General features: G+C 37.6%; 1 protein-coding gene across 5 annotated transcripts in view; it reads right to left on the bottom strand.

Annotated features, from left to right (window-relative positions):
* Window positions 1–13,636, bottom strand: part of VRK2 (VRK serine/threonine kinase 2) — a 98,979-nt gene that overhangs the window by 5,239 nt on the left and 80,104 nt on the right. For all 5 annotated transcript variants that reach the window (XM_043468617.1, XM_043468615.1, XM_043468614.1 and 2 more), the window contains 3 exons: window positions 13,149–13,207; window positions 7,339–7,505; window positions 1,340–1,498 (listed from right to left, as the gene is read on the bottom strand). In XM_043468617.1, coding sequence (XP_043324552.1) covers window positions 1,340–1,498; window positions 7,339–7,505; window positions 13,149–13,207 — 385 coding nt within the window. The remainder of the gene's footprint in view (window positions 1–1,339; window positions 1,499–7,338; window positions 7,506–13,148; window positions 13,208–13,636) is intronic.

Here is a 13,636-nt window from a genome sequence, read left to right as displayed (position 1 = left end):
AATGTGGGCATCAGTATTTTTATATCCCTCTCTACTACATACTCAAGTGATACCAGTGCCCATTAAGGGTTGAAAAAGCATTCAAGAATCTCAATTTTGTCACTGAGTAATATTTGTCTTTAATTTTATAAATGGGAACTATAAAACTATAAAATTTTATAAATGGGAACTTCTGTTCTTTTGAAGTAGATTATTATCAATTTAAAAAAGAAAACAAAATAAATGATGCTACCATTGTTTTTATAACAGAATAAATACAAAAGACTCCTATTAGTACTAAAAAAGCATCTCTCTCTCTCTCTAGATAAGCTTGTATGCTTGCTGGTTACATGAGAAATGCCTACCTAGTATGCTTCTAATTTTTGCCTTGGCTGCCAAGAAGTTCAGAGGCAAATTCAGTGCTCACTTTAGCAATTCACATCCCAGCTGGCTGATTAACCAATTTGTTTTTCTTTCTTTGGGTGGGGGAGAAATGGGAGGAGGGGGCATTAAATTATTTTATTTCATATTGTAAACTACCTCAAGTCATTTGGGGAAAATGATGTTATTTAAATAATAAAATGTTGGCTGTTCTGGGAAAAAATGTTTTGACTGCAGATATAAATACCTTGTACGCCTCTTGTCAAAAAAGGTTAAATTAGGAAAGATTTGCTGTTGCTTGAATGAGTCATCTGCTAGAGGTGAGTCACTAGCCAAAGACTATATGGATGATATAAAAAATATGTCATTTAAAAATACAACTGGACTTCTCTGGTGGTCCAGTGGTTAAGAATCTGCCTGCCAATGCAGGGGTTCAATCCCTGGTCCAGTAAGATTCCACATGCCATGAGGAAACAGCCCGTGTGCCCTGGAGCCTGTGAACCACAATGAGAGAAGCCCACAGCTCATCAGAACTAGAGAAATCCCTACTCACTGCACCAGAAAAAGCTTGCACACAGCCAGGACGATCCAATGCCCCCAAAAATAAGTAAAGAAAGAATAGTAAATACGACCACAGTGACATCTGCTGATGAGCTGGACATTGGAGGAGTCTATGTAAAAGTGTGGAATACGGTGAGTCCCTCAGGGATCACAGACAGCATAACAAATTCAAGTGCCTTTCATTACATTCTCAGGCTGAAGAAAGAATCAGATCTGCAGGCAAAGGTGCTCATGTCACTCTGTGTCTGTGATAACTGGTGTTGGCTGCTTTGGTTTTATCTGCCAGATAGGATATTTTCTGTCCTTTCTTATTTAGTGCAACTGTACAACCTTGGTCCTCGGGAGAAAATAAGTCTTTATTCCCAAAGGGCATATTCTAATGTAACCTTAAGGAAGGCAACAAGAAAACACCTCTTACCTGCACTGTTTCACTGCTAAACAATCCAGTCAGCTTCTCCTCTTGCACTTTTCTCCTTGGTGTACGGGACTCAGCACTTCGCTCACTGTGGCCTTTTTTCCCTATTAATGTATTCTGCACCTGATAGACTTGTTTTGTTGCAGCCTTTCGTGAATCAACCTGTTGACACCCAGGAAGTAATGACATATACAGTGAAAACTTTTGACATTTGTAAAAGAAAACTGCATTCATGTCCAGATTCTTGAAAACTCTATACTTGCCAATTTTTGAACAAAGGAAGAAATAAAGAGGAAACCAACAAATGGAAGTTACAGAAAAATAGAGTAGTTGGCAAGATCCAGGCCTATTCTCATCAATAGGACAAGACCAATTAAAATTAGTGTCACTGTTGTGCACTCTTTAGAAATTATCTCTACAGATAACTTGCTTATTGAAAACGGCATTTTTTACAGAAAACTGTCACATTTTAAAACTGCACATGAATTCATTATTAACCTTTGCTGGGAGTGGATCCAGTACATCTTTTCAGTTTAAATTCTTATTAATTAGAATCTTAGTTTCCTATCATTGAAGTGAGCCTAATTAATGTGAACATATAAAAGGAGCTTATGATATTGCTTACTTTTTTATACAGGTAATTTAACCTTTGAACAGATGAATAACAGTCCATGTCATCTAATTCTGTGTACTAGTATCAGAGGTTAAATTCTATAACAAGCTTGCTGTCTCTAAGGTTTCTTTTTCACACCATGCTGTTATCTGGGGGGATGACTGACTCTCAGTAACCTTGAAGGAGACACGGAAATAGAAGGGCAGCTCCCACAATACAGCTGGAAGACTGAAAGCCACAGTGAAGATCCTCATGTGAAGTATTTGTTCAGCAGCTTCATGTTTACAGCAGCTGAAAGTGCCATCACCTTTTTTTCACGGGTTAAACAGGGGGCAGAAGATAGGAGCAGTACAAGGGGGAAATAATGGAGTAGCCAGTGCCAAACTAGAGAATGAATTACATTGGCTGGGCAAGCAGAGCCTTAATTTCTAGTCTCTCAATTTTTAGCTTCTGTTGCCAAATATGTTCACTCTTTCCCTTTAAAATATGGTGGTGTTTTGTGGCTAGGCTTAAGCTGTCACACCACCATTCTTTATTCACCCCTCCTCTCGGATCCCAGGTTCTCAAAGGTGGCAAAGCCACTGCTTCTCGGTAGCCTGAAAACTGGAATTGCTGTCTGATCACTCAGGGGTTCTTTATTTCTACCACTCCACTCTCTCCAACTCCTAGGAAAATTCATGTGTAACCATCTTCTGAGCCAGTTTTCCATTGAAGTCGTCTTGGTAATAAATGCCCATCATACCACGAGTGTGAAACACAGGGTTTCCCAAGGCCTCTCTACACAGTTCTATCCTAATAAAATGCTGACTTGCCAATCATCATGAAATGTGTTCTGTGACGTAAAGCATTAGTTGAGATATTAATTGATGATTTCGGTGCCTCTTGTATGCTAGGCACTTTAGCTATGACAGTTTTGGGCCCAGGAGCCTCTGATGCACAAACAAAGTTTGTTCTAATATATTCAGTCCTCTGTGAGGCCTCCTGGAAGAGATGGTGCCTTCCTGGATCTGCTGTCAGTTGGCTGGATGGTTAAGTTGTGCTGCCGTGAGCACTTCTAGCTGATAAACAAAATGATATCCAGTATATGGAAAATTTCTATTTCCAGGGAAACTTTTAAAATCGTAAAAGTGAAGTGGGATCATGAAGTTTAACCCTTAATTGTGAACAGAGTAAAACTTTTTCTCAAAGATATAAAACTAAGTATAGAAAACACTCTGGATATCTCACATAATCAAACAGAAGGACATTATCCAAATGTGTGTCACTTTCCAGAAAGTGGCTATTCAAATAAGGTAATTTTTATTTAATTTTCCATTGACACTTCACACTGTTTTACAGAATCAGGAATACTTTTATACTCCTAAAATTAAATAAGCAAAAATATGCTTATAATTAAGAATTTATATGCTACTTTTTCTCACACAGAAAATAAATATGAAGACAAGTTTAACAGAATTATTTTGGGACGTAAAGCTCAAGAAAGAAATCTGTAGACTTTTAAGGTCAATACAAAGATTACTACTATCCATAATAACTTATTCACCCCTGCATTTGCTATGCAAACCTCAGATTTAAGGTGAAAGAAGGAACAAACTTTTTCTTGCCTGAAATGTAGGATAGCTTGAATATTTTAAACTATGACCTACAGCTACTCCCTGCCTCCATAAGCATTCTTACTGAATATGGTTTCCTTCAGTGAATTCTGGACATGACATCCCAATGGATGGCATAAATAGACTGAGGTGGCCCTGATGACAGATTCTTCTAATTCAACTCTAGTCTCTTCACAACTACCAGAGAGTAATTTCAGCTATGCCTACCGTCACCTTGATTGAGGCAAATACCCCCAAAGATTTGCTTTTCAGGACAAAATGTCAATATCTCCACCACCTTAACAAAAGTTTACTTCCAGTTATTTCCATTAATAGTATTTAAGGATTTCAAGAAGGCAGCTCAGTTTACAGGGAACAGTTTATGATGCCTAGTACTGGAAAAATCCTTCCCTCCCTCCTTTTTTTTCCCCCCAAAAAGATGCTATGAGTTTCTAAGATTCTTATGGTGATAGGCTATTTTCCAATACCTAACCAAAACATTTTTGTTATAACTACTAAATTTAAAGGTACAACTGGAACCTCCCTGATCGGTCAGTGGTTAAGAGTTCCCCCTTCCAATGCAGGGAATGTGGGTCTGATCCTTGGTCAGGGAACTAAGATCCCACATGCCTTCAGGGGAACTAAGCCCACATGCTCCAACTACTGAACCTGTGCATCTCAACTAGAGAGCCTGCATGCCGCAGAGTCCACACACTCTGGAGCCCACACAACACAACTTGAGAGAAACCCCACAGCCCTACTCAAGAGCCCGCAAAGATTCCTCATGCCACAAATAAGATCTGACATCACCAAAAATAAATATTTAAAAAATTTTAAAAAAGGCACAAAGCAAGCTGAGGGAAATAACACTTAATTAAATATTCAAAACTTTCGTTTGAAGACTGAATCAGAAACATTTTATTTATCTAATTATATATGCTTCCTGGTCTACTGACCTTTTTTCCAAGAATCTTTGTCCAAAAAGCACAAGTCTGGAGTTCATTATTTATTCTGTTAAATGATTAGGTCCATGTATAGAGTAACAAGAAATGTTATTAGTTGCTAATAAGGGAATTCTATCTAAAAAGAGAGAAATTTTGGGCCATGTGATTGATATTCATTCTGGACTTAAAAATGATTTTTGTTATAGAAGCAATGAACTGTGGAAACTATCCTGTACTTGATCATTCAGGAGAACTGAGTACAGGATAGTTTATATTAGTATACTGTGTTTTTTATCATCTTCAAGTCTGGATTTTGCAGCATTTCAAAATCTGTAAACTTAATTTAAAAATAAAAAGATACTTAAGGTGTGGTCACATATGGTGAATCTATATACTATAATTATTAAATATATTCAGTTCAGTTCAGTTGCTCATTCGTGTCCGACTCTTTGTGACCCCATGAACCGCATCATGCCAGGCCTCCCTGTCCATCACCAACTCCCAGAGTCCACCCAAACCCATGTCCATTGAGTCAGCGATGCCACCTAACCATCTCATTCTCCGTCGTCCCCTTCTCCTCCTGCCTTCAATCTTTCCCAGCATCAGGGTCTTTTCAAGAGTCAGCTCTTCTCATCAGGTGGCCAAAGTATTGGAGTTTCAGCTTCAGCATCAGTCCTTCCAATGAACACCCAGGACTGATTTCCTTTAGGATGGATTGGTTGGATCTCCTTGCAGTCCAAGGAACTCTCAAGAGTCGTCTCCAATACCACAGTTCAAAAGCATCAATTCTTCGGCACTCAGCTTTCTTTATAGTCCAACTCTCACATCCATACATGACCACTGGAAAAACCACAGCTTTGACTAGTCAGACCTTTGTCGGCAAAGTCATGTCTCTGCTTTTTAATATGCTGTCTAGTTTGGTCATAACTTTCCTTCCAAGGAGTAAGCGTCTTTTAATTTCATGGCTGCAATCACCATCTGCAGTGATTTTGGAGCTCAGAAAAATAAAGTCAGCCACTGTTTCCACTGTTCTCAAAATACTAGAGAAATAAAGTCAATGTTCAATAAATATTGATCTGCTATGAAGTATATCCTGATTCATCTCAATGTCTATATACTGAAGCTGATCCAACAGAAATTAACTAAAGTCTTAAGAATGCATATTATTCTTAATGTTTTCTGTTTACTCATAATCAAAGTGCTCTAATCAAAAGGGAAATACAATATTTTTGATTGAGGCTCATTGGAAAAAAATGTTTTATGTTCTATCTCTGCATATAAAAAAATGGTTTCACAGCAAACCATTGAATTTGATGAAACTGAAAATTCTGGTGGATAATAATTAGAATTTTATATCAGAGGATATAGCTATCAGTTTTTTTAATGGCTTCTTTTATATTTCAATTAAGTTTATGAAACTGAAAAACTCCAAAAAGGAAAAAAATCTACTTAAATTAGTGTAGATTAAGTGGTGACCATTATTGCAAGGGAAATACTATGTCAAGGAAATGGCTCTTTGTTTTGTTGCAAAAGTGATAAAAACACAAAAGTCAATAAAACTGTTAAAATAAGTCTCAGTAATTACCAAGATCAAAATCCAGTGGCTTTTTATTAAACATGAACTTTTGTTCTGCCTTCTGCAATACGTAAATAGTGCTGACAATTGGTTTGTGAGGCACTTGCTACAATAAAATGTAATTGTATCATGAGAGAAAGGTGACAATCAGGAGATCATGAAAAAATTACATATTCTCACTGGTAGTTAATTAGCCATGCAAAACCTCCTCAAACAGATATTCTCTTCTATTAGGAATGATTACTATGCAGGCCTACAGATGTCAATACCACAGTCATTCAAATACTTCTTTCCCTACTAATTGAAGGTTGTAAAGCTCTGGTGCCAAGGTTTTGCTTCCAAAGAGCTAATTTATGACTAGAAGGATATTTTATGTCTTCAGTTGCAGCAGCTACAAAATTCAGCAAATCAGAACCATCTGTGCGCTGATACTTGACTCACCATTCATCGAGCAGCCTATCAGTCACATTAGTTTGCATCTTGCATTCTTGGCTCGTGAACACTTATGATGATCCAAAGTTCAGAAGAAATATTAAAAATGAATGGCATCCTGACCCTACCCCAATGTACATGCATCAGGAAACAAAGCCCTCCCCATTTTTTTTTGCACATGAGCAGTGTCACAGCAGGGCTGAACATCTAGCTGCCTGTCCAGTAATGTTGATAGCAGTTTCAGGTTCCTTCATCCTCTTAAAAAATGTTTCAAGTTTTAATTCTTTTGTGTTATTTCCAGTTCTAATTCTCTTTTTAATTTTTAGTGCTGCTCTGAGGGAGTCACTTGCATAAAGTGGAATGCAAAACTTTAAAAAATAACTTATTTCAAAAATTGTTTTTACAGATTGAAATATCAGCACATACAAATAACCTGGTAAAATCTAAGAATATTATTATTACCACCAAATTGTGGCTGAATGAGTAAGCAAAAGCAGAGGGATGACTAAAGAAAATCTGAAGGAAAACAGAAAAAAAAAAAAAGATTTTTCATGAATAAAGTTGGATTAGCCTTTAATATCTTACTCTAGTCCTAGCTCTGTTATATTAGTGACTGCTTTATTTATTTAATAACACACAACAGGGCACACAGGTTCTACTATTTTTCTCTAAAAGACAAGTCAAAGGGACCTTCAACAAAATTTCTTGGAGCTCAGTTAGGGGATACAGGAATTAGAAATTATAAGAAACAGGACTGTCAGACTCATTCTGACACCTAAAACAACTTCATTTGGTAGATAAGCTTCACAGAAGGTCATCATTGGACTGCAGGAGCTGTTACTTACCTTTTGATTGTTTGGAGCACGCATATTTAAGCTCTCTCCTTTAGTGCAAAACTCCAGTGGTCCTAGAGGTATTCCACTTGGGTTCAGAATCTTCCTGAGCATTTGATAGTCTGGCTTTTCATCATATGCTAAATTATGAGCACATACCAAATACTGGGCTATTTCACCTGTGAAGTATTAAGTTTTTTTTAATATGTCATTCATAATAGGCAAAAGTTGTCAAGACTTCAATATTCTCAAAATCTCAGTTGTTTTTCTCATACACAAGAATGTGCATGTGCATACATACATCCTCCATGAAGAAACTAAGAATGAGCAACTCAATGTAAAGTACTTTTCAAATGATATCCAAACTTGACTGACATACAGTGACCTACAGATTTGACAAGATGGAGAAACAGGTGGGCTTTTATTTACATGTCTTTGTTGATAAAGATTGTAATTCACTCATCAAAGGAAGCCATTTTAAAATTATAGTTAGTGATTTGAATTTATGGGGTGCAACTACTAAGAATTACATGAATAACAGACTAGCCATGCTTCACACTTTTTTCCTAAAGTTTTCAAAATTCAGTTAAAAATAAGTTTTTTTGAAGTTTTAAAAATTCAGTTAAGAATACTTACTATAAACCTCCTTAAAGGAAAAAAAATCACTGAAAATTTTAATTAAGGCTTTGATTTTGAGATTACAACAGTACTTTTAGAAATGACCTTGAATTCTATGGTTTTAGCCATGACTGACCTTAGAATTTGCCAAACCTCGCTCAGGTCTCCCATACCAACCTAGACCAGTGCAACCACAGCTTAATCTTTCTGATTTAGAGCACGAGAAGTTGCCATCTTTTATTTCTTCTCTTCCCCAGAACCGTGGAGTAATCTCCCCACAAGAAAAAGAGTTGCAAACTACAAACTTTTAAATACATTCAGCACGAACAGAATCCGTAACCAAAATGACAAATACAGCCACTGTAAAACAAATGTAGTTCGCATTTTTGCTTCAGGTGGAGGTTCAATCTGAGATACAAGTAAGTGATAATACCATACACTATTTAAAAACTGGCATGTTTTCATTTGTTCAAAGATGTTTATACTCCATAAACTAGTTTTTACAAGGCCTTTCCTCTTCAAAAACTCATTACTAACCCAGACACAAAGAGCTCTTACTCTCTCACTAACTCGTTTATATCCTATGGTGGGGAAGTCGGGGAAGCTTCGTGAGTTGGAAGTAACTTCCTAAAATTTTGCTCCCCTCTAGGTCTACCTCCTTTCAAGTAGGGAACTGCAGAGACACTGGGTTATCACTCCCTACAAGGAAAAATTCAAAAAGGAATAGTCATCATCTCTCCCCCCAAGGAATGTCAGAGAGTAACCATTTTACACTGTATTGTCCACAGCTATTTTCTAGGAGCATAAGGCTGCTATGGCTAAACTGAAAATTCTTGGCTCCAGAGTTTGTGTTTTTTTTTGGCATTTTGGAAACTGTGGCAATTCTGCAACCTCCATTTTTCCTCTTGAATGTATAAGATGTCAAAATTCTGTTACCGACCATTTGCTCAACCAGGTATCTGTAACTAGCAAGTGCTACAGCTTCATCAAAGTTATATCTCATGTTTCCAGAAGCCCGTTAGGGGGCATCTGATTCTTGAAGAGATTAACAAAACAAAAAAAGATTAAATTATATCCACTACCATTTTAATATAAATATTAATGTAAATATTCTGCTGTTCTTTGTTCAAGGTTGGTAAGCCTGGTTTGGTATGCTTAGTTATGTGCTTAGTCACTCAGTCGTGTCTGACTCTTTAAGATCCCATGGACTATAGCCTGCCAGGTTCCTCTGTCCATGAGGATTCTTCAGGAAAGAATACTGGAGTGGGTTGCCATGCCCTCCTCCAGGGAATCTTCCTGACACAGGAATTGAACCAGGGTTTCCTGCATTCCAGGCGAATTCTTTACCAGCTGAGCTACCAGGGAAGCCCTACAGTTCTATTAACCAGAATATCCCAAATGAAGAAGAGAGCTGAATATGTGAATATGCTGGGCACAGTTTTCCCAAATCAATGTTAGAAGACAGCCGAAGACTCCCGGTGCTCTACCAGTTGACTGCAGCTGTGCTGGAAAGCCTTCGTGGGTCTGGGCTTTAAAAAAATGAGGTACCATGAGGTAGGAGAGGAAGAAAAGGAGAGGAGCCACCTCTGTTATGAATTTATCATGATAAACCTGATGCTCAGACGATTGTGATATAGTACTGGTTTTAAATGTTAGCCTTTCAAAATCTAGATTTATTATATTAGGTACACCTTTTAATTTACTAGCATATTTCCAGAGCTATAAAACAAAATGCTTTGAGTAGTATGAAATTATGATATTCTTGAATCATCTGCTTCTTAAGCTAGTGAAATATTAAGTATCATTACTGACTATCATTTCAAGAGACAGAAACTTTTGAAACTATTATTATTACACTGAGTGGGACATGCATGCTGCAAACTTCTCAGCTGTTTTACATCATAAAATGTCTTAGTAACAAACCTTTTGTAAATCAGATTAATTCTCATGCTAGTAATACCCACTCTCCCAAGCATAAACAACCTGAGACTTTCAGTTAATCATAAAGTTTCAACATTTTGTGCTTTAAAAATAGAAGAATCAATATTGTCAAAATGGCTATTCTACCTAAAGCAATCTATAGATTCAATGCAATCCCTATCAAGTTACCAACGGTATTTTTCACAGAACTAGACCAAAGAATTTCACAATTTGTATGGAAATACAAAAAGCCTCGAATAGCCAAAGTAATCTTGAGAAAGAAGAATGGAACTGGAGGAATCAACCTGCCTGACTTCAGACTCTACTACAAAGCCACAGTCATCAAGACAGTATGGTACTGGCACAAAGACAGAAATATAGATCAATGGAACAGAATAGAAAGCCCAGAGATAAATCCACGGACCTATGGACACCTTATCTTTGACAAAGGAGGCAAGGATATACAATGGAAAAAAGACAACCTCTTTAACAAGTGGTGCTGGGATAACTGGTCAACCACTTGTAAAAGAATGAAACTGGAACACTTTCTAACACCATACACAAAAATAAACTCAAAATAGATTAAAGATCTAAATGTAAGACCAGAAACTATAAAACTCCTAGAGGAGAACATAGGCAAAACACTCTCCGACATAAATCACAGCAAGATCCTCTATGACCCACCTCCCAGAATATTGGAAATAAAAGCAAAACTAAACAAATGGGACCTAATGAAACTTAAAAGCTTTTGCACACAAAGGAAACTATAAGTAAGGTGAAAAGACAGCCCTCAGATTGGGAGAAAATAATAGCAAATGAAGAAACAGACAAAGGATTAATCTCAAAAATATACAAGCAACTCCTGAAGCTCAATTCCAGAAAAATAAATGACCCAATCAAAAAATGGGCCAAAGAACTAAACAGACATTTCTCCAAAGAAGACATACAGATGGCTAACAAACACATGAAAAGATGCTCAACATCACTCATTATCAGAGAAATGCAAATCAAAACCACAATGAGGTACCATTACTGCCAGTCAGGATGGCTGCTATCCAAAAGTCTACAAGCAATAAATGCTGGAGAGGGTGTGAGAAAAGGGAACCCTCTTACACTGTTGGTGGGGAATGCAAACTAGTACAGCCGCTATGGAAAACAGTGTGGAGATTTCTTAAAAAACTGGAAATAGAACTGCCATATGACCCAGCAATCCCACTCTGGGCATACACACTGAGGAAACCAGATCTGAAAGAGACACGTGCACCCCAATGTTCATCGCAGCACTGTTTATTATAGCCAGGACATGGAAGCAACCTAGATGCCCATCAGCAGATGAATGGATAAGGAAGCTGTGGTACATATACACCATGGAATATTACTCAGCCGTTAAAAGAATTCATTTGAATCAGTTCTAATGAGATGGATGAAACTGGAGCCCCTTATACAGAGTGAAGTAAGCCAGAAAGATAAAGAACATTACAGCATACTAACACATATATATGGAATTTAGAAAGATGGTAACGATAACCCTATATGCAAAACAGAAAAAGAGACACAGAAATACAGAACAGACTTTTGAACTCTGTGGGAGAAGGTGAGGGTGGGATATTTCAAAAGAACAGCATGTATACTATATGGTGAAACAGATCACCAGCCCAGGTGGGATGCATGAGACAAGTGCTCAGGCCTGGTGCACTGGGAAGACCCAGAGGAATCGGGTGGAGAGGGAGGTGGGAGGGGGGATCGGGATGGGGAATACGTGTAAATCTATGGCTGATTCATATCAATGTATGACAAAAAAAAAAAATAGAAATCTGCATTTTATAAAATAACAGTATAGACTCAAACAAATGGTTTGTACTGAAAAAGAGGAGCCTGGCACTCCTCCTACCATTTCTCATCACTCAAATCTCATCTCTAGCAACAGCAGTGTCCCAGAATACACACTGGTCCATAGGTATTTATTGTGTATGATCCAGGGCAACTGGGCTTTCTTTTCTAATCCTAAACTCAACAGTTTACTTTTTAGGCAGGAGGGACAATAAAAGACAGATACACAATTTAAATGTTTGTTGTTGTTTTTTTCAACATTTCACCTCTCATTTTGCTGTCTTATTGAGTAAAATGAAAGCTGTACGATTTGGTAAAAGTACCAATAAGAATATTAGCCAAAAATGAATATTGGTATATTGACTGAGTTACTCAGTGCAGTTACATAAACAAAAAGCTTTCATCTTGCAGTCCATCCCCACCAATGAGAATACTGCTGTCCCATTTGCCTCGCTCCACCCAACAGAAGGAAAGGGGCTACAGAGAGTGAAGATATGGGACAGACTTGTGGGACTTGGGAAATGGAAATGGGAAAGCACGACTGGTTTATTTGTTTCCTATGGAAATGAAAATTCTAGTTTCTGGTCAAAGAAGGGCTGTAAGTATAAGTTTAAAATGATTTAACTCTACTTTCAAACTCTCATGTGGAAACTGATACTATTTGACCTTCTCTAGACAGTCAGTGTACATATTTGCTTTCATAAGTCAGCTAAAAGCTAACTGAAATTGCCCGGTACAAATAGAGATCAAGATTCACTTTGCTTATCGTCTCGGAAAGAAAGCAACCGGACGGAGAAGCAGGCTCTGCAATCTAACTCGGCTGTTAAACTGGGGCTGAACAACGTGCCATGCAGCACTTGGGTAATTCCCAATCGCCTTGCGATTTTTACTGACAGCACTACCAATTAAAGAATTGCAAAACGGTCTATACCAACATGAAAGAGAAACCTGTTTAATGAAATATACTCTGAATCCCCAGGTCATATGCCTTACCAGACCAAAAAAATTTTTTTTCGGGTTGCTGGGTGACACTGTAACACAGGTCTAAACAGCATTCAAATGTTTAATGGTTTGCTTTTTTAAACTATTAATTGAAAGCAGTCTTTCCTTAGATCAACTTTATCTTCAGAGAAACAAAACCAGAAAGTCCACTCTAGAAATACCAGATATAGCAGACCATTGAACCTGTGCACAATTCCCCAAACATACATCTGAAAGAAAGCAGTGCCATCAGCAGAGCTGAGAAGACCACTTGAGCAAGTTCTTGCAGCATTCTTGTGTCCTAATGAAAAGAGAATTGAAAAGTTCTCTTCTCTAGCAACCTATTTGGAACCCTGGGGGTTTTCTTCCCAGCACTGTGAGAAGGGGATTGGGCGCAGAAAAAGGGACAAGAGTGACACAGGCAGTGACCTGGAAATCCTACAGGGGGAGGTAGAAGTTATCATTTGACTTACGGCAGCTGCTTCCGGAAGGAGCCCACTGAAGCACCGACTGAGGGAGCTCATCCAACAGACTGAAACAAAGAAGAGTAAGGCACAGTGAATTTGTCTGCAATCCTGTGACATGTTGTTTTGATCAGAAAACAAAACTTGTTGATGGGTCACTAGTAGTGTGACTTTCCTTACTTTTTTTTCCTACCCACCTGTAAAGGATAAGAGGGTAAAGTGGAAAGGGGAGATCCCTCAAATCTCACTGATCAATTTTATATCAATCACCTAGAAACTAAACATAGAAATACAGTATAAATGCTTTAATACAAGGTCTGTACATGCAAATGTAGAAGTAGGGATACATGGTTTTTCTGTAAAAACCTCAAGAAAAAATATATGTGGAAAAATTTTACCTGGATTTTCAAGATATTTTTCCTCAGGTATTTACCCTGGGAAGGGGTATATTATTTCCTTTTTATGTATATTGTTCTTCATTGGGCAGTTTTATGCTA

The sequence above is a fragment of the Cervus canadensis genome, chromosome 5 (genome assembly GCF_019320065.1).
Source record: "Cervus canadensis isolate Bull #8, Minnesota chromosome 5, ASM1932006v1, whole genome shotgun sequence".
Classification (NCBI taxonomy): Eukaryota; Metazoa; Chordata; class Mammalia; order Artiodactyla; family Cervidae; genus Cervus; species Cervus canadensis.
The sequence above is the reverse complement of the archived record's forward strand: the minus strand, read 5'-3'. Positions and strand labels throughout refer to the sequence as shown.